The 18,268-nt window shown below is 35.9% G+C and overlaps 2 protein-coding genes across 4 annotated transcripts; both read right to left on the bottom strand.

Annotated features, from left to right (window-relative positions):
- Window positions 1-194: 194 nt before the first annotated feature.
- On the bottom strand, window positions 195-11,197 carry LOC306849057 (serine/threonine-protein kinase NIM1-like). Of its 2 annotated transcripts, XM_079383917.1 has the most exons (5): window positions 11,073-11,197; window positions 5,912-6,458; window positions 4,434-4,790; window positions 2,305-2,573; window positions 195-1,096 (listed from the first exon to the last, which is right to left on the bottom strand). In XM_079383917.1, the coding sequence occupies exons 3-5, from the start codon at window positions 4,729-4,731 to the stop codon at window positions 341-343; spliced, it is 1,323 nt and encodes a 440-aa protein (XP_079240043.1). In that variant the 5' UTR covers window positions 4,732-4,790; window positions 5,912-6,458; window positions 11,073-11,197; the 3' UTR covers window positions 195-340. The 2 variants fall into 2 exon arrangements, with proteins under 2 accessions (XP_079240043.1, XP_079240044.1); XM_079383918.1 differs by lacking the exon at window positions 11,073-11,197 and having other exon boundaries at window positions 200-1,096; window positions 4,434-4,779.
- A 1,234-nt stretch (window positions 11,198-12,431) lies between these two features.
- Window positions 12,432-16,447, bottom strand: LOC306849522 (zinc finger protein 131-like). Of its 2 annotated transcripts, none has more exons than XM_079384619.1 (7): window positions 16,327-16,447; window positions 15,529-15,682; window positions 15,331-15,432; window positions 14,513-14,657; window positions 13,738-14,429; window positions 13,520-13,650; window positions 12,432-13,227 (listed from the first exon to the last, which is right to left on the bottom strand). In XM_079384619.1, exons 2-7 carry the CDS (start codon window positions 15,650-15,652, stop codon window positions 12,706-12,708), a joined length of 1,716 nt encoding a protein of 571 aa, XP_079240745.1. In that variant the 5' UTR covers window positions 15,653-15,682; window positions 16,327-16,447; the 3' UTR covers window positions 12,432-12,705. The 2 variants fall into 2 exon arrangements, with proteins under 2 accessions (XP_079240745.1, XP_079240746.1); XM_079384620.1 differs by lacking the exon at window positions 16,327-16,447 and adding an exon at window positions 15,951-16,208 and having other exon boundaries at window positions 12,559-13,227.
- Between the last annotated feature and the right edge of the window lie 1,821 nt (window positions 16,448-18,268).

Genomic DNA, 18,268 nt, shown 5'->3' with positions numbered 1-18,268 from the left:
TATATATATATATATATATCGTAATTTAGTATCGTAAGTTTCATTATATATTAATATATATAATATATATAAGGTATAGTAAGTGTATTAGAGGCATATTGGAAAGGGAATGTTCGAATATTACATTCATTGAATACATTTATGACATTAAGACAAAAGTCTTGCACTCACTCACTAGCAAACGTTCATATTTTCCATTCATTCATAAAGACTACTTTATTAAAGGCATTCACGGATCTCATTTTCAATTGAAAAAAGATAACAAAAGAGGTATATCAAATATAACTAGCTGAACTATAGCTCCTGTGAGCTGCATTATTATTTATTCGTTTTCTGAGCATCACAGAATGATGCAGAGTTTAGACGTATGCCTAAGGCCCCTGTATGTCTTCAGACGGTCCTTTTTAGCTTCAGTTTCATTCACTACGTGAGTAACTACTGGCATGCTGTCCACTGCTTGTCGTTTATGTGCGCGGTGTAAGAGGATTCGATAGACTCCAGTGATGGAGCTCCTGCAGTCTTTGCCCAGGTTGTTACGAATGTGGTCTGCGGTGATGCCAAGAGCCTCCAGGGCGTTCCTGAGTTCTATTTCATGCTCTTCAAGCTCCCCTGGCTTAGACTCAGCCAGATGGAGCGGGTCCAGTTTGAAGGGCTCCATGGCCTTGGAAAACTCCACCGGCAGGAGCCACTCACAGCCCATCATCTGCTCTACGGTGTAGCGGACAGACGGCTGGGGTTGCAGGATGCCGCGGATCAGTTTCTGGCAAGGTTCCGGCACCCAAGTAGGCACAGTGTACGTCCCATCCAAGATGTAGCGCTTCAGCTTGGCCACCGTTTCCGCACGGAAGGGCATGGTGCCGGTCACCATGAAGAAGAGCATGACCCCCAGGGCCCAGATGTCTACGCAAGCACCTATGTAGTGTTCGTCCCTGAAGAGCTCAGGAGCGGCGTAAGGGGGAGAACCACAAAAGGTGTTAAGGGTCTCGTCGCGGCGGCTGACGGTGCTGAAACCAAAGTCTCCCACTTTAACGCAGGTGCTACAGGTATAAAAAACGTTCTCTGCTTTCAGGTCTCTGTGAATGATGTCATTGTCGTGCTGCAAAATAGGAAAGATAAATCAGAATCAGCTTTATTGCCAGGTATGTTTTCACATACGAGGAATTTGTTTTGGTGACAGTAGCTCCACAGTGCGAAAGAATGGCGATGACAGAACAGGACACAGATAATAAAAATAAATAAATAATATATATATATATATATATATATATATATATATATATATATATATATATATATATATATATATATATATATATATATATATATATATATATATATATATATAAATATATATATAATTTATTTTTTATTTAAAATAAATAAATAATGTACAAATATACAAAATGGACAATGTGCAAAATATCACAAACACAATATACATAATAGACAATTTAGTACTTACAGGTATGTTAGGTGCAAATTTGAAATGTAGAAAATACTATTAACTACCATTCACTATTATTTCATTTATATATGAGGTTTTACATCAAATGTAGCAGTCTTCTAAAAATGCAGATTTATTTTTACTATGTTTTCTTTTACATTTTTAGTCATGTTACAACACTCAAAATAGCAAATACATAATAATAATGATTAATTATAATATTAATGATATCAAAAATATTTATTACTTCATAAATTCTGCAATTTAATATTTTAAGATAATTTAATTAAATTCAATACAATTTTATATACTAAATATTTAACTTAAAATATAGTTTTTCACAACTCTCAACATATTTATTCCAACATAATTATTTATTGCTGCAACATTTTAAAAATTAATCAATTATACTATAATATTAATATTAACTAATTCAACAACCTTATAAAAAATTTAAAGATGCATTTATCAAATAAGACTAAAATGTGTGTGTGTATATATATATATATATATATATATATATATATATATATATATATTCTATAAGATTAATACATACAGATTATTTAAAATCAAAATGATCATAGATCATGTGAATGAACAGCATTTTTATTGTACTGTTGTATTTCTGAATAAATTCTGACAAGAAATGGGCATTGTGTCACTGACCTTCAAACTATGTGTCTTATAGAAAAACTGAAAAAGTAAATTGGCATGAAATGGCTTTATCTGACACATTTTAAAGGTCAGAAGAACAGGAATCATAATAAGAATATGTTTGCACCCTATAAACATGCAGCCCACTATTGTAACAGATTTCCCTCATTGAATTCTATTTATTTGCATCATGTACATCTCACCATATGCCTCACAGCTGAGAGAACCTGAGAGAAGACAATCTTGCTGTCCAGGTCGGACAGCTTCCCCTCTGTGCTGATCTTCGTGTAGAGCTCTCCTCCACTTGCGTACTCCATGACCAGGTGCAGACGGGTCAGCGTCTCCACCACCTCATACAGACGGATGATATTTGGATGGTGCAGCTTTTCCATGCTCGATATCTCCCGGGACAGCAGCCTTTGCGTCTTCTGATCGAACTTGGTTTTGTCCAAGATCTTGATGGCTACTTTGTCTGTGGATGACAACAAAGTTTCAGTTACAAGAATTTCTCATTCAGAAAACATTAATATTCTCCTATCTGTGGAACATATGCATTCCTACTAATTTCAGTATATATAAGAATTGTTTGGTCAAACAGCAGTAATAGTCAACTCTCATAAAGGACAGACATTTGAGCAGTTTTGGTATCAGATATGGTGCCATGCGATATGGAATGTCATTCTACACCCTCTCTTCAAGATCTGCTGCAGCACTACAAATCCTCAACATGCTCTGCGCATGAATTCACAAATGGCTTTGTAACGGCATACCACAACCTCCTATCCCTTACACACAGCAATCTTTGATGAGGTCTAACGCAATTCTAAAGGTCTCTACAGAAATGTGACACCTCAAATCCATCCATCTGTGTCTGGACCAGACAAGTTGTCTCAGCTTGACTTTGACCGAGGGCATGCTTCCCACATTATCAATGTAAACTGGATTCTCAGGACACATGTTCATCAAGACAATAACACTCAGCAAAAAGCATACGCCTGTAGCCAAAAAAAAATAAAATAATATATATATATATATTATATTTAGTACTGTCAAACAATTAATCGCATCCAAAATTAAAGTTTTTATTTGCATAATATATATATATATATCTCTCCACTCTCTCCACCCTCAATACCACGACTGAGGTGCCCTTGAGCAAGGCACCGAACCCCCAACTGCTCCCCGGGCGCCGCAGCATAAATGGCTGCCCACTGCTCCGGGTGTGTGTTCACGGTGTGTGTGTGCACTTTGGATGGGATAAATGCAGAGCATACTTGGCCGTATGTCACTTCACTTTCTTTCTTCTTTCTTTTATATGTGTGTTCTGTGTATATTTATTATGTATATATAAATACACAAACATACAGTATATATTTTGAAAATATTTACAAGTAATTTCATGTCTATATTTATATTAATATAATTTATATTATAACGCGATTAATCGTTTGACAGCACTTTTTATTACATTAATATAAAATGTTTCAAATAACATTTTTCTCTCCAAACATAGCTATGATACATTTCAGAGTGCTGTTATATGTAGTTTTAACCCATATTTAGTGAGAAGGATGTATTAATAATACATAATGGTTTTTTTTTTTTTTTTTTAATATGGGTTAAAAATTCATATAACAGCACTCTGGAATATATCATAGCAATAAGTTTGGAAGGAAAATGTTATTTAAAAACACACATTTTATATTAATATATTATATAAACTACAACTACCTGTTCTGGACCAAATGTCTTCTAAATTGGTGAGTTGTAATATATAATTTTGCACAATTTTCAACATGTTTAGTGAAAGTAAATTAATGATAATAACTACTTTAGAATTTAAGCATTTACTTTATCATTTTAATATCCAAACAAAACTTATATCTGATTCAACATAGCCTAATAAAGCTGTTTACAACACTGTACAATTTATGTAATAAAATAATGAAAAAAATGATATACCCAAACTTTTGAACAATCAAATTGTAGCTTTGCCATCACAGGAATAAATTACATTTTAAAAAATATTAAAATAGAGAGCTGTTTTAAAATGGCAAGAATATTTGACAATATTACTTTATTTTTGCTATTCTTATTCAAAGTCAATGCAACTACAAAACAAGCCTCTAAATGTGCACTTCCAGACACTTTACAGGGTGTCAGTGAGCTATAGGAATATCCCCGGATCATAAAATTCTACAGAGTGTCAGTGAGCTGCTCTAAAATAAATCTATCAATATTGTAGCCTCCTTGTGAGGAAAACTTCTCAATAAAGTCAAAGAATATGTACTAATTACTCAGAATTCAGTTCAGTCTTTCAACTAACATGTACCTTTTGTCAGAGCGTGGATGCCCAGCTTGACATGGGAAAAGTTTCCACAGCCGATCTCGCCACGTATCTTGTAGAAGCCGATGCGGCGGCCCACAGTGAGCTCTCTCACCATCTTCTCATCTTGACACATGTCCAGATTGAGCTTCTCCAGTGGGGTGAGGCGGCGCGGTTGGGTCCATTCGTCGTCCGTACAGATGTCGGAGCTGTCTTGTCGGCTCCATCGGGCATTACGCTGGGGACCCGTGGCCACTTCTGAGACCCCGACAGAGCCCCCCCCAGCCGGGTACACAGCAGTCATCCTGCCACAGGCCACTGGGGGGCTTAGCTCATGGCAGGAGACCTGGAACTAAGGCACCACTTGAAGATATGAAATGATATACAATTAGAGAACCTGCTTTTTTATTTATTTATTAAAAACATGATGAATGATAATTATTATTTTAATAATATTTAAATTTCTTAAAATTGTAGGAATTGTTTTATATTAAATTATATTTTTACAATAATTTATTCAGTAAAATTTTATTTTACACACACACACACATATTTATTCATAATTAAGTGTATAAAATATATAAAAAAAATATTATATACAATAATAATTAACTAAACCTCTAAATATTATTGCTGTCATCAAGAAGGCCCAACAGCGACTTCACTCTCTCCGCAGACTGAGGAAAGTGGATCTTCCTATCCCAGCCATGATTATGTTCTACAGAGGCACTATTGAAAGCATGCTTACTTACTGTATCTCTTCCTAGTTTGGTAATAGCACAGCAGAGGAGAGACATAAACTGAACAGGATAGTAAGGACTGCTGAAAAAATGATTGGTGTCTCGTTGCCGTGTTTGCAGGACATCTACACTGAACGCGGCATGCGCAGAGCAAAGGGCATTATAAAGGACTCTACTCATTTCTTTCAAGGCATGTTCACACTCCTGCAGTCTGGTAAAAGATACAGAAGTATCAGATCTAGGACTTCTAGGCTGTTAAACAGCTTTTTCCCTACAGCTATCAGACTGCTTAACTTGAGAATATGAACTACACTTAAAAGACTGTACTTTTTAAATTCTATTTTAATGGATTTTAGTTTATTTATTAGTATTCTTATTTATTAGATATTTGTATAATATATTTTTTTGGCACTGAATTACTGAGGTGTGGACGTGTGAAACAATTTCGTTTTTATGTGAAGCATAAACATGACAAATAAAGGAATCTCTTTCTCTCTCTCTATTATTTTTTGATATTTGTAATACAAACACACGTATTTATTCATAATTAATTAATTAATTAAATAATAAATAAATAACTACACACAAACAAACATATTTATTAATAAAAATATTTTACAATATAATTTATATTTATAAATATTGTTAGTAATAAATAGTTATTAACGTTTACTTTAATAAAATAAATGTACAACACAGGGAACACGTTATTCATTACAAAAGCAAATAATGGATAGTCCTCACCTTCACATGTTGTCCTGTACGTCTATGTCAGTTTCCAAAAATTAGCTCATCGCCACATCTCAACCCAAGCTTATACACATATAAAGCAGTAGATGTTTAGGGTCGTCTGCTTCACCCAAGTGGCCCAGTGCTGTTCCTTCCCCTCAGTCCTACATCTCCCTGAACATCATCAGATATGCCCGAATTAATTGGTGCGTTGTCTCAGTGATAAAAATAGACCACGGATCAGCGTTGAGGGCTGTGATTGTTGTCTGGCTGCTATAACAAGGCTCCACGTTACTCTCGGTGGCCCTGGCTTCTTTTACGGTGCTTCCTCTCATTTAACATCTTTGCCTGGTGGCTCATTCAGAAATGGGGTCCCACATAGAAAACAGCCACTCCCTCTCATTTGTTCACCTCGGTGTGTATCTTTGGTGCTTCTGACTCACGCTACAGTCTTCTTTCTGGGATTAGCGTGTACAGAGATCCTAATCCGTGCCTTTTTTAGTGGCCCTTGCGTAGTCTACAATTTAAACAGTAGGGACTAAACTAAAAGATTCCCGTTTACCTGGTGAGAGAGAGACAAAGAATATATCAAGACCATGACACTGACTTTACCCTGACACCTTTCCTTAAGGTAAACCCTTAGCTTTTTTAAAATTATTTAGCTTGTGTAAACCAGCATGTTTGTGGAAAATTGATGCATTTGCAGCATTTGTTAAATAATTTGAACTATTTACAATTAAATTATAATCATTTTAAGACAAGTATTTATATAATTAAATTTAAACTAAATGATATATCTTCCTACAAATGTGACTCAATGTGTGCGTTTGTGTGTGTTTCAGGATGCAATTAGGGTGAGTTTGCTGATGTAGTTCCTGTAACAATGTCCCTAAAGAGCAGTATATAAGAACACAGAGTGCCATCACCTCACTCTCTAGAGTCACTGAGTGCTAACAGCACACATAAAACAAACACTACACACCCATTACGCCACAACGGACCACAAATAAAACCATATATGAACCAATGACAGAATATCAATTCACATATTCAAATGATCAATTCAAATGATTTCTGAAGGATCATGTGACACTGAAGACTGCTGAAAATTCAGCTTTGCATCACAGAAAAAGTGTTGGTTTTTCACAATATTTCTTTTTTTACTTTATTTTTGTTCAAATACATGTCTTGGTGAGCATAAGAGAGTTTTAACCTTAAAGTATAATAATACCTATAAGTATTAAATCATTCTGAATGTAGATATGTGATTGGATTTATGGTTTTCGCCTGATAAATGATGGAGCAACCCAATTTTGGGAAAGTGTAAAAATGTAGTTCATAACATTAAACTTTTATTTTTTTGCACGTGTTTCTTGATCAAAGAACACCAGGTGTGTTGAACTGAGGCAGTTTCTCCACACAGGACTGTTGAGCATTGCACCTGCACAGACATCTTTAGGTGTGACTATGTGTTTTTTGCAGGTGGAGGAGAGCAGTGATGCTGATATAAGCTGCTGAGCTTGGTTTTCAACAGGGTTCTTTGACGCAATAGAGCCAAACTATATTCTTTTGTTTTAATTTTGAGCATCAGCATTATAGAATTATAGCTAAACCAGTCAGATCTGTTGAAAGTGCTTTGGAACTGACCAAGTGTTAAAAACACAAGTTTCGGCATTAAAAAGTGACAAAACAATCGTGTAGCTTTGTATCTTTACATGTGTGTGTATTGTACTTGCTTGTGTAATTGCCATAAATGATCAGTGATTTGACAATCGAATGAGAACACGAACACTTCTTTACGCAATCAGCAGATCTTTCTGAGAAGCAGATTTAATCCCTCTTCATTCACTCACTCAAAACAAGAGCTTACTTCTTCTGGCGTCAGCACTGAGCATTCAGAGACCACAGGTTTATACACACAACTACTCGGATTATAGAATGCACTATTGTTCAAAAGGTTTTTGTCAGTAAGTTTTTGAAATAAGTCTTTATGCTCACCAAGTCTACATTACAAATAATGAATAATATTGTTAAATATTCGTTTTCTATTTTTACATATTTTAAAATGTCCTTTATTCTTGTAATACAGTCTTCGGTGTCACATGATCCTTCAGTAATCATTGTAATATGTTGATTTGCTGCTGAATAAACTTAATTTTTTTTATTATCATCAATGTTGAAACTTTTGCTGCCTAATATTTTTGTGAAAACCATAACATTTTTTTCAGGATTCTTTGATAACAGAAAAATCAAAAGAACAGCATTTATTAAAAATGGATGGAAACTAATGTTTTTGGAAACTAATAATTTTTTTTTTATTATTATTAATAAAGTATGCAAGAAAATGTTTTAACTGAATACTGATTGCTAAACTGATTCTTATATAAATAGTTGGATGGTAGCAAGAACAAATAACCAGATGGCTGAAAAAAATACATCTATCTGATACAGATATTTGACCTTCCTTATATTTGATATTGTTCTGACTGCCCTACTTCACACGCTCTATTTACCAAGGCACAGCACACAAAATCAAAGTGATGTTTTCTCATGAATACTCAAATCCTCAGGCTTCAAACACCTTCCTGCATAAGTGTGTGTGTGCTGCTGATTGCAGAAGGAGCTGAAAAGATTCAACGGCTGACAGAATTCTGTTTTAAAGTGTAAAACAAGCAGAAATCCTGAAACGATCCTTTTAAGTGCATGGATGTGCACGTGTCTGCACAATGATCTTCCTCTCTCACCCTTTTCTACCATCTTTCTGACCATGTTTCTGAACTTATTTATTCAATAAGTTTATTTTATTTTTTGCTGTGCCTCTATAATTAAGCACCCTCTTCTCATGTGAAATAATATACAGTGCTTGCCTTTGTTTTCAGTTGGGACCAATATAGGTTTATATTGCTTTATTCTCCAACAAATAATAAAAAAAAAATTAAAGGGATTTACAAGTATTTTACATTGAAAATCTTCTAATTTTTAAATCCCCAACTTCAATCAATAACTAAAAAAAAGCAAGTAGTTCATCATGGTACACAGCACCATTAGCATGAGCCTCATGGGCAGGATTTAGAATGTGGTGCTTACATCAACTCTGTGACTCCTTTCACGCCCCATGGGACAGAAGCACTGACTAAGCGTTAAGCGTCATCCACAGGGGCCATTTCTACTGATCCGGCCCTGATCTACACACAAGATAAACACTAAACACAAGGGATATCAGTGGCCCCTGGGTAAGAAAAAGCCTTGTTGCATGTACAGGGTTCAGCTAGTAAAACCTTTGGCTCTAAAAAAGTACAAGGATGACCTTCTACTTCTGGCGAGATTCCAAAATGTGCATTTGCTGGACACTTTACTATTCCATAAGGCCACAGAAGAGGTGTTGACGCAACTGACACCATAAGTCACATGACAATGACAACATGACAAATGAAGTACATCCAGATTATGTTTATATTATATAGAACATCCTTTTTTTAACGGCCATGAAGTAAGTTCCAAATCAAATGTAGTACCTACTCAGTATGCGATTTCAGAAACAGCTTCTGTGTTCACACTCACAGCCACAGCTACACAAAGCCCTCCTGTGTGTGTTTTGATTGAGACACATGGACAGAGAGGGGAAAAAAGAGCTCAGTAGTGAAAAGATCAGGGACTATAGGGGGCCAGAGGTGCCAATCTGGAATTTCCATACCGTAGCTACAACTACCAAATTTCAAGTCATTGTTTTGCTATCAGATCAGCCACACAATAATTAAACATGATACTGATTTTGACAAATGACACGTCGCTCCTAACCCATATGAATTTATTTCTTCCGTTGAACAATACAAATTAAGATATTTTAAAGAATGTATGTAGAAATTGACTTTCATAGTATTTTTTTTTTAACACTATTGAAGTCAATGGCTACTGTGAAGTGTTTGGTCACCAACATTCTTTAAAATATCTCCTGTATTTAGCAGAACAAAGAAAATCATACAGGTTTAGAACAACTCAAGGGTGAGTAAACGATGACAGTATTTTCTTTTTTGAGTGAGCTATCGCTTTAATGACACAGTATGGATGACATTCATAATCATATTTTAAACGGGCTCTACTACACATAATGCTGTCTCTTTCTAAATAATGTTATTAATTTGACATAACTGCATTCAAAATGCACAAAACCACAAGCATCACACATGCATTCAGATTTTGATACATGTCTGAATGTGTCCATATTAATGAGTCCTTAAATAAGGAACATAATTAAGGAGTTCAATTGATGTTTGTACCTTTGAGGGAAAAAACATGCAGATTTTGAAACCACAAAAAAGGCTGTTTCCGTTGCATTGTGCCCTGTTAATGTATTCCCAACCCATCAAAGCAGCTTTAATCTCAGACCTAAAACCATGTTTCATGTCATCCAACTAAGGCGTCATCAAAGGAGCCCGAACAAAAGTTGACATCAATCTATGAGAAACTAGAAAGGATCATTCGATATCATAAATTACAATATTCTCAGCAAATTAATACTTCTATTCAGGAGGCATTTGGGATTCACACACCTGTAAGCTACTGTTCAAACACTAATGTGGCTTTATTTAAACCAGAGGCCCTCTGTAGACCCAACACATTCCCAAATGCAAGACTAAAATCAGGTTAATTATAAATGCCATTTGATCAGAGGATAGGTTAGTTTTACAAATGTTCAGTCATAAATGAAAATATATAATAAATCACATTTTTACACAAATAATAGCAAAACTAAATATGAAATATTATATTAATTTATTAATTATATATTATTATTACTGCCAATAAATTACTCTGCAAGGGTAAATCTTTATTTCAAACGCATCTCAAGTCACTAAAGGTGACACCATGCACGTTTGTGTCAGATTTTAGAGTGTAGTTCAGCTCTGTGCAATATATAATTATCAAATATAATTAGCCTAACAGTAACACCAGCCTAATTTTTAATGAGATGATGCTCGTATCTGCGTAGTTTACACGCTTCCATAACAACCGCTGCTGGGCAGTAGCGCCAGATTCATCAACATCAAGATTAGTCAATAATTGATATCTGAACAAATTATATTGTAAACAACTTGCAGGCATATATTAATTCTTCATGCTCATATTCAATGGTAACTTCAGGATGATGATAACTGATAAGAGTAAGCATCCTTACCTTTCTTAAGCGTTGCCTCGCTGAATTATTGTGTGTATTCTTTGCGGGATCATTCAGTTTGTTTTAACTCGGTGCGTGCCATTGGCATGAATGTGATGCGCGAGGACTCCAGGCACCATCACAGCAACAGGAGGTGTGACGGACAGTTCTGTTAACCAATCACAGCTTGGAGGTGGGACTAATGGCTTTCTGTAATGAAAATTGTGAAAGTCCTTTGAGTTTTGCAAAAAATACACTATGCGTAAAAATAATTACAAATTGAAGGCTCTAGTCTAGTTTTTAGTAAAAAAAATAATAAAAAAATCCACCTTTGAGACTGTCAATAATGTATCAATTTAACAACAGTGATTGTGATCCTGCAAACTAGTGGTTTTCAAACTTTAATTCCACTCACCTGTAAGACAACAATCCCCTCGTAAAATATAAAAACAGCTATATATTTTAGGTTAATGAAAATGTGAATAATAATTATAATGGGACTTTTAAGCATTTTTAATTAAATTGTTGTAATATATTCTTTATAATATTGAAAATACATTAATAATAACTTATTTTAAGTCATCCTGTGAACCTTAGAAGTTTTCTGAGGCCTTATAGTGGGTCGGGGCCCCTCATTTGAGAGCCACAGCCTTCATGAGCGGTCAAAGCTTCTCCGTTTGAGAAGGCCTGGTTTAACCCATACCTGCTTCACAGTGAAGAGTTGCTGCATGTCCCAATTACAATTCATTTCCTGTTCACATAAATCACTGCAACGGAAAACAGGCTCCGAGTGCCACATCAGGGTTAAAACCTGTGACAAATATTTCATACATTATTTTATTTCTTTGTACAGCTGAACAGCAAACTCACTTAAAACGAATGAATGGTGGAAACTGAACAAGGAGAACGATTAGAAACACAAGCCAGAACTGCATACATGTCTCGATTATCTGGGGAAACATTTTCCCCTTTAATTCTTTTATGAAAATAAGCTTCTTACACACACTATAAACATACATCCAAAGATAACTTAAAATAAAAAAAAGTGCTGGGCAACGATTAACCACATCCAAAATAAGTTATGTACATAATGTGTGTGTGTGTACATTTCTTATGTATACATAAACACACGCACACACATGTATGCATATATTTAAGAAAAATAGGGTATGTTTATATATTAAATATAATATAAATTATATGTATAAAAATATACACATGTGAATACATGTAAATATTTTCTAAATATATATACTGTATGTGTGTGTCTTTATATACACAGTACACACACATATTATGTCCATAAAAACTTTCATTTTGGATGCGATTAATCGCTGCCCAGCAAAAAAAACAAAACATTCTTTCCACCTTTGAAACAGTCGATGTGCACTATTCATGAAATGAATTACATCTCTTACTATTCTTATCCACAACATACATTAAAAGCATGACTGAACCTGTGATCAGATTTATGGAGACACTGCTTTCTGAGAAGTGAAGAGCAAAGCTTAAAGAAATTAAGCTGGTGACCCATCTTTGTTGGATGACACTACAGTGAGCATTACTGTATAATTTTAATGCGGTGGGAAAGGAGTAAAGGCCTGGTTCACCTTCCCATTTCATTCTCAAAGTGTCCATGCACAGGAGAGGCCTTTCATACATTTGCAGTCTTTACTTTTTTCGAACAGTCCATTGCTTCTTGTTTAACTTGACATTCTGATGGTTCTGCAACAGTCACCTGTGCTATTTGGATATCCATTGCTTGTTCTTTCAATCTCTCGCTATGTACTTGTAAAACCACTGTCTCTTCCACCCCACCCACAGTCTGAGAAGTCTGTATCGGCGTCTCTTCCTCCACCATGAGAGTCTCAACAGCAACAACGTCCACCGGCTCCACAGTGACATGCTCCACCCGCATGCCGTCCTCCAGGATCACCCTCTCCTCTCCCTCCTCAACCTCTGCCATAGCAAAGACCGTGGCTGGGTCTGAAATCATGACTTCCTCTGTGATGATAACCTTCTCCTGTAAGCCGTGGAACTCTTGCAGATGAGTGTTGAGGTCTCTGGGTTGCGTGAACCACTGATCACAGATGGTGCAGTGGTTGGGTTTCTCACCCGTGTGGGTCACTAAGTGATCCTTGAACTGCTCCCAACTATTGAAAACACTGCTACAGACCTGAGGAGTCAAAAAGATAAACGAGTAGGCAAAATACAACCAAAACTCCCATATTGCTCAGTGTTTATCAAATTACTTTTAATAAAATATTTTTTTGTTTGTTTTTGTAAACAATATGCAGCAACCATCTTTCCAAACTTATGAGAAGCAATTATATAATTATATACATGCTGCTGTCAAAAAAAGAAGAAACCTGAGGTAGTCAAAAATGAAGCCCTTTTAGTGAGTTTTTCCCAGAAGGTTTGGCATAGTAAATGCATATTTGGATAATATTTTACTGGCTAAAACCAACCTGGCATTCATAAAGCTTCTTTCTCCCTTTTTTGGCTCCAGCGCCATTTTGACATGCTGACATGTGGCACTTCAGAGTACTGTTCCTAGCAAAACGTTCATGGCACTCCGGGCACTCAAAGGGTTTCTCACCTACACATACGTGAATAAATGCGAGACTGATTAGAGATTAGATTTGAATACATTTCTTAAAATGCATTTAACCTCATAATATCTCACCTGTGTGCTTCCTTAAATGCTCTTTGAAGTGTCCAAAATGATCAAACTGCTTTTCACAGTACTCGCATACATGCACTTTCTTTTTCTGTCGTCGGGACTGTTCCTCCACATCAAAATGGTAATTATTCAAGTGCTGTTTAAGGGCTCCTTCCCGGGCATATGTTTTACTGCAGTGCCTGCAGACAAAGCCCCTATCCGGGGTAGCGGTGTGAGTCTTCATGTGCTGTTTGAGGTGGTAGTAGAGTTTGAAGCAGCGGTCACACTTGTCACAACGGAAAAGGTTGTCCAGCTGAGAGATCTGAACCTCCACCACTTCGATATTCTCCAGAGTCTTGGAGGCAATCACAGTTTCTTCCGGCACGACTACCGAATCATCTACTTCCTTTTTCATCACATGCAGCGTCTGCTCTCCCTGCTGGTATTTGCTGGTGATGTCAGCCAGTAAGGCCAACGCAGAGTCATCCGATGAGTGTTCGGTGGAATTCCTAGCAGCATCCACTACTTCCACCAGGCCACTTTCCTCCACCTCAATATGTTCCTCGCCAACCTCCACTTCGATTTCAATGGATTCGGTTTCCACTGAAGGAAGAGTCTCAGTGATCACATTGGAGGTCTCTGCGATTTTCCTCTTCTTAGCCTTGCTCTTTCCAGCCAAGGCCTGGGAGGAGTTTATTGAGGAGGTACCATTCCTTCTACGTTGGAGAAGAAACATAATAGTTAAAAATCAACTTCAGGATAAAATTCAAGCAAAGGAAAATATACAATAGTGAGCAACCTGTTGTTCAAGGCTTTGATCGCCTCCTGCATTTGAAGGTACTCTGCAGCTCTCCAGACATCACTGACTTCTTCCTCACCATTCACAGCTAATGTAGCTGTATAAGTGAACTCCATTAGGTGACGGAAGGCAGTGTTGCTAACACCTGTTCATTGGAACAAAAATATTGTCGTAAAGATTATTATTGAGCATTCATTATTTGGAGTCATTTTTAACTTACTACTATTAGGGCAGGGAGAACATAAAATGCCATAGCAGTAATGCGTCAACCGATAGAATTAACTGCTGCCAAATTGGATACAAAAACCTGAGGTCTGACTCAAATGGGTCAGGTTTAAATTTCTGATTAGCGGCAAAGGCATTCAGGTCTGATATCTGTAACCTCGGGTCTCTAGTAATTTTAAACAAATTTGAATTCAGGACCTTAATAGATGTAGATTTCTTTAAAAAGCCAACTTTCATTATTTGTCTTGGGCAATAAACAATACTAGGTAACACTATTTAAAGTGTCCTTGTTACACGTTACATGTACTTACTATTGTAGTAACTAAATAACGTAACTCAGTACTTGAATGTGTAATTACACTGTAACAATGACACCTTAAAATAAAGCATAACCCAATATTATTTAAAACAAATACATAGCAATAATTCAGTGACATTATCCCCTCCTCCCCCTTCTTTGTCAATCTGGGCTTCTATGTGTAAATTACGAAACCCAAAGTCTACTAACTGTGTTGCAAACAGGTGCTTCCAGTAGGCTACATTGTAATAATATATAACAGATTTACCACACAGATGCATGTATAGTTAGGTACCTTCAATTTCCACCAGAGGCTCTTGAGTGAAGTCCTGAAAGAATTTGTGGAAAAACTGACTGCAGGCAGCCAAAACAGCTTTGTGGGCCCTAAACTGATGTCCTGATAAAGTAACCACAATCATCAGCACCTGTTTATTCAACAATATAATATTTTGCATAATTCCGAAAAGTATAAGAAAAAAGAAGGAAACCTCACCATCCACAATAAGAGTGATGTCTGTGAACTGATCCAGCTGACGCTGCTCATTCAGTTTGTCAAGCATCACTTTGTAATGGGCTGGAAACTCATGCCCATAATCAACATCTCCATCAACAGACATGGCTCAGCCCTTTCCCTGCGCATGCAAGTACTATGAAGAAACAAACAGACAATAAAAACATGACAGCATAATAAAAGTATGGATGTATAACATGTATATTATTATAATAAAAAAGTGAAGTTGCATTGACTTCTTGGTACCAAAAAGCAGTTACAATTGCTCAGATTTTGTAAGTGGGTAGACAGCTACAATATTAAAATGTTAAATGCATTTTGAAAGCCAAACAATTCGTCTACAATCTTCCACAGGCTTGTGTCATTTAACACAGACAATGCTCTAAGATGAATTAGGCACATACTTTGTAATGGCCCCTATGCCAACAGATCCACAGAGCGGCAGGCATATCTAAACAGAAAGCCGAATACGCGCGCGTTTCTACAGGGAGCTGCTTTACACTCAGCGGGTCAAACTCCTGCAAAAGCCACATACTTCAACAGCCCAACCGTATGGAGGTCCTACAGAAATATACGAATAGCAAAAGTAGCACTATGTGCTAGTCAGCTTCATGTTACTCGCACGCTGGGCCTGTGGCCGTTAACGCATTCGCCATTTGTTTTCTGGACCATTGTCGTTACGTCATCAAATCGCGCATTAAAATGCTCTTTTAATTAGACAGATTCCCTTTCGGCTAAATAATGAGTGACGCCGGGTGTCTAACGCTCCCACGAACTTACCCCGGGTGACGCTCTGATGTTTAGTGCGGTTGTTTATTCGCGTTGGAGGCCTGAAGCGATCAATGTGCTGCGTTTCCTCCGCTGTCGGAAAAGGGCGGTCGCTTCTGCTCTGGCCTCGACTTCCCATAAGCCCCTGCGAAAGCGTTTTATCGCGCGAGGCTGACAACTGGTGGTTACCAGGGCGACGGTGCCCACTGTCCAAAGATCCCGTTATCTTCAAGTATGGAAAATGTACATTTGTTTTGTCTTAATTATTTTAGTAGATTATCACTGTGTTTTGTATTCTGGTTGTATATATACTTTACTGCTTTGCGTCAAGTTACATAGGTCTATTGTTCTTTTAAATAGCCTAATATTTGTGCTGTATGTAGGCTATTTCCTGTGAGCGTTAGGCCTATATGTATTAAATTAATACATAGCTACATTTAAAAAGTATGGAAAAGGTAAATAAGTATAAGAAGCAAAATTTTGGTTGGCAACCTGATTTGGATTAAAAGAAAACACAAATGCTATAATATACTCTAGCCTATCATTTATTACCCAGGCTAGATCAAGGCTTGTACATACAATTCATTGATATATTATTAGCCTTAGTTTTTTTTTATATTTCATTTAAAATTTTAATATTTCAATTTCATTTTAAATGTTTTCTTTTCACTTTTTAAGTAGGCCTAATCTTATTGTGTTGTCATTTTTATTAGTTTCTCTTAAACATTTTTATATAGGCTAGTTCTCAATGTTTATTTCAGTTTGAGTTATTTTAGATAAGATAAAATAAATGTAAGATTTGTATATTTTTATTTCAGTTAACGTTTATTTATTATTATTTTAATAGTTTTCGTTTTAATTTTAATAAACCTGATCCAATGTTACTTTTGTTCAAAAACACATTGGTGAAATCCCCAAATTAGAGAAAAAAAAACAACAACATTTTATCAAATCAAAAGAAAATATTTAGTTTTGATCAATTAGAGAGAAAAATAATGAATTCTATCTATATGTTATGTTTCATAAGACCTTTAACAGAAGTAATTACAGTACGGATATTTGAAGTAGCTGAAATTTGACATAATAAAATGTTTTTTGCTTCTCTCAGAGCCAAAACAATGCCTTATTCATTGACAGACAAAGCTCTCCACTGCCCTCCTGAGGCACAACTGAGATACCATGATGTTCCATGAGGAATCTTTAACATTCCATTCCACAAAAGGATCTTTATAGTGGAAAAAAGGTTCTTTAGATTACAATTGTCTTCACATTAAGAAAAATGGTAGTTCACTGAGAACTAAAAATGGTTATGCTATGGCATCACTGTGAAAGCCCACTTTTGGAATCCTTGCTTTTTTGTTTTTTTAAGAGTGTAGCGTTTAATGTAGGCTATTACAAAATACTGATGCCTTTAAACGTAATTAAAGCAAGAACTAGGATACATGGAAACATGTGTAAACTGTAAAAATAATTGTAAAAACAGAATACAACATAACCTTAATTCATATATCTTAAAATAGGAACTAAACAGCAACAGGTTTATACATATGCTGAGTATGTTAATCCATTGCAGGTTTGCTAGTTAATCATTAGGCTAATATAAAAATGATTCTCAAAACTTGAGAGAGGAAAAAACTAAAACTAAAATCAAATAGATTAGGCAATTCCTGAAGATGCTGTTGATTTAATGTCCAGTTGTTGCACTATCCATTGACTTGGATATACAGTTTATTCTTTACTAAGAATAGACAAATGTTTTGTCAAGATTTATGAGAATCAGTTTATCTAATAAATGATTTCATAACATGTTATCAATTAACTAGCAGTAATCAGTAAAATATGGGTTAACTGCATCTAAAGTGCTTCACTAGGAGGTCAAACGGTCCTCTAGATCATTAGTTCTGATAATGACCATTAACTAATTGCTAAATCATAAAACATATGGTCTTGAGCC

Source organism: Barbus barbus (assembly GCF_936440315.1).
Source record: "Barbus barbus genome assembly, chromosome: 29".
Classification (NCBI taxonomy): Eukaryota; Metazoa; Chordata; class Actinopteri; order Cypriniformes; family Cyprinidae; genus Barbus; species Barbus barbus.
Note: the sequence above shows the minus strand (reverse complement) of the source record. Positions and strands in the feature narration are given on the sequence as shown.

Coding starts and splice junctions, on each gene's coding strand:
- LOC306849057 (XM_079383917.1), bottom strand. CDS start 4,731: ATGACTGCTGTGTACCCGGCTGGGGGGGGCTCTGTCGGGGTCTCAGAA. Junction 2,574..4,433: donor CATCCACGCTCTGACAAAAG/GTACATGTTAGT, acceptor TGTCATCCACAG/ACAAAGTAGCCATCAAGATC. Junction 1,097..2,304: donor TCTCAGCTGTGAGGCATATG/GTGAGATGTACA, acceptor CCTATTTTGCAG/CACGACAATGACATCATTCA.
- LOC306849522 (XM_079384619.1), bottom strand. CDS start 15,652: ATGTCTGTTGATGGAGATGTTGATTATGGGCATGAGTTTCCAGCCCAT. Junction 14,430..14,512: donor ATCAAAGCCTTGAACAACAG/GTTGCTCACTAT, acceptor TCTCCAACGTAG/AAGGAATGGTACCTCCTCAA. Junction 13,228..13,519: donor AGAAGCTTTATGAATGCCAG/GTTGGTTTTAGC, acceptor TTGACTCCTCAG/GTCTGTAGCAGTGTTTTCAA.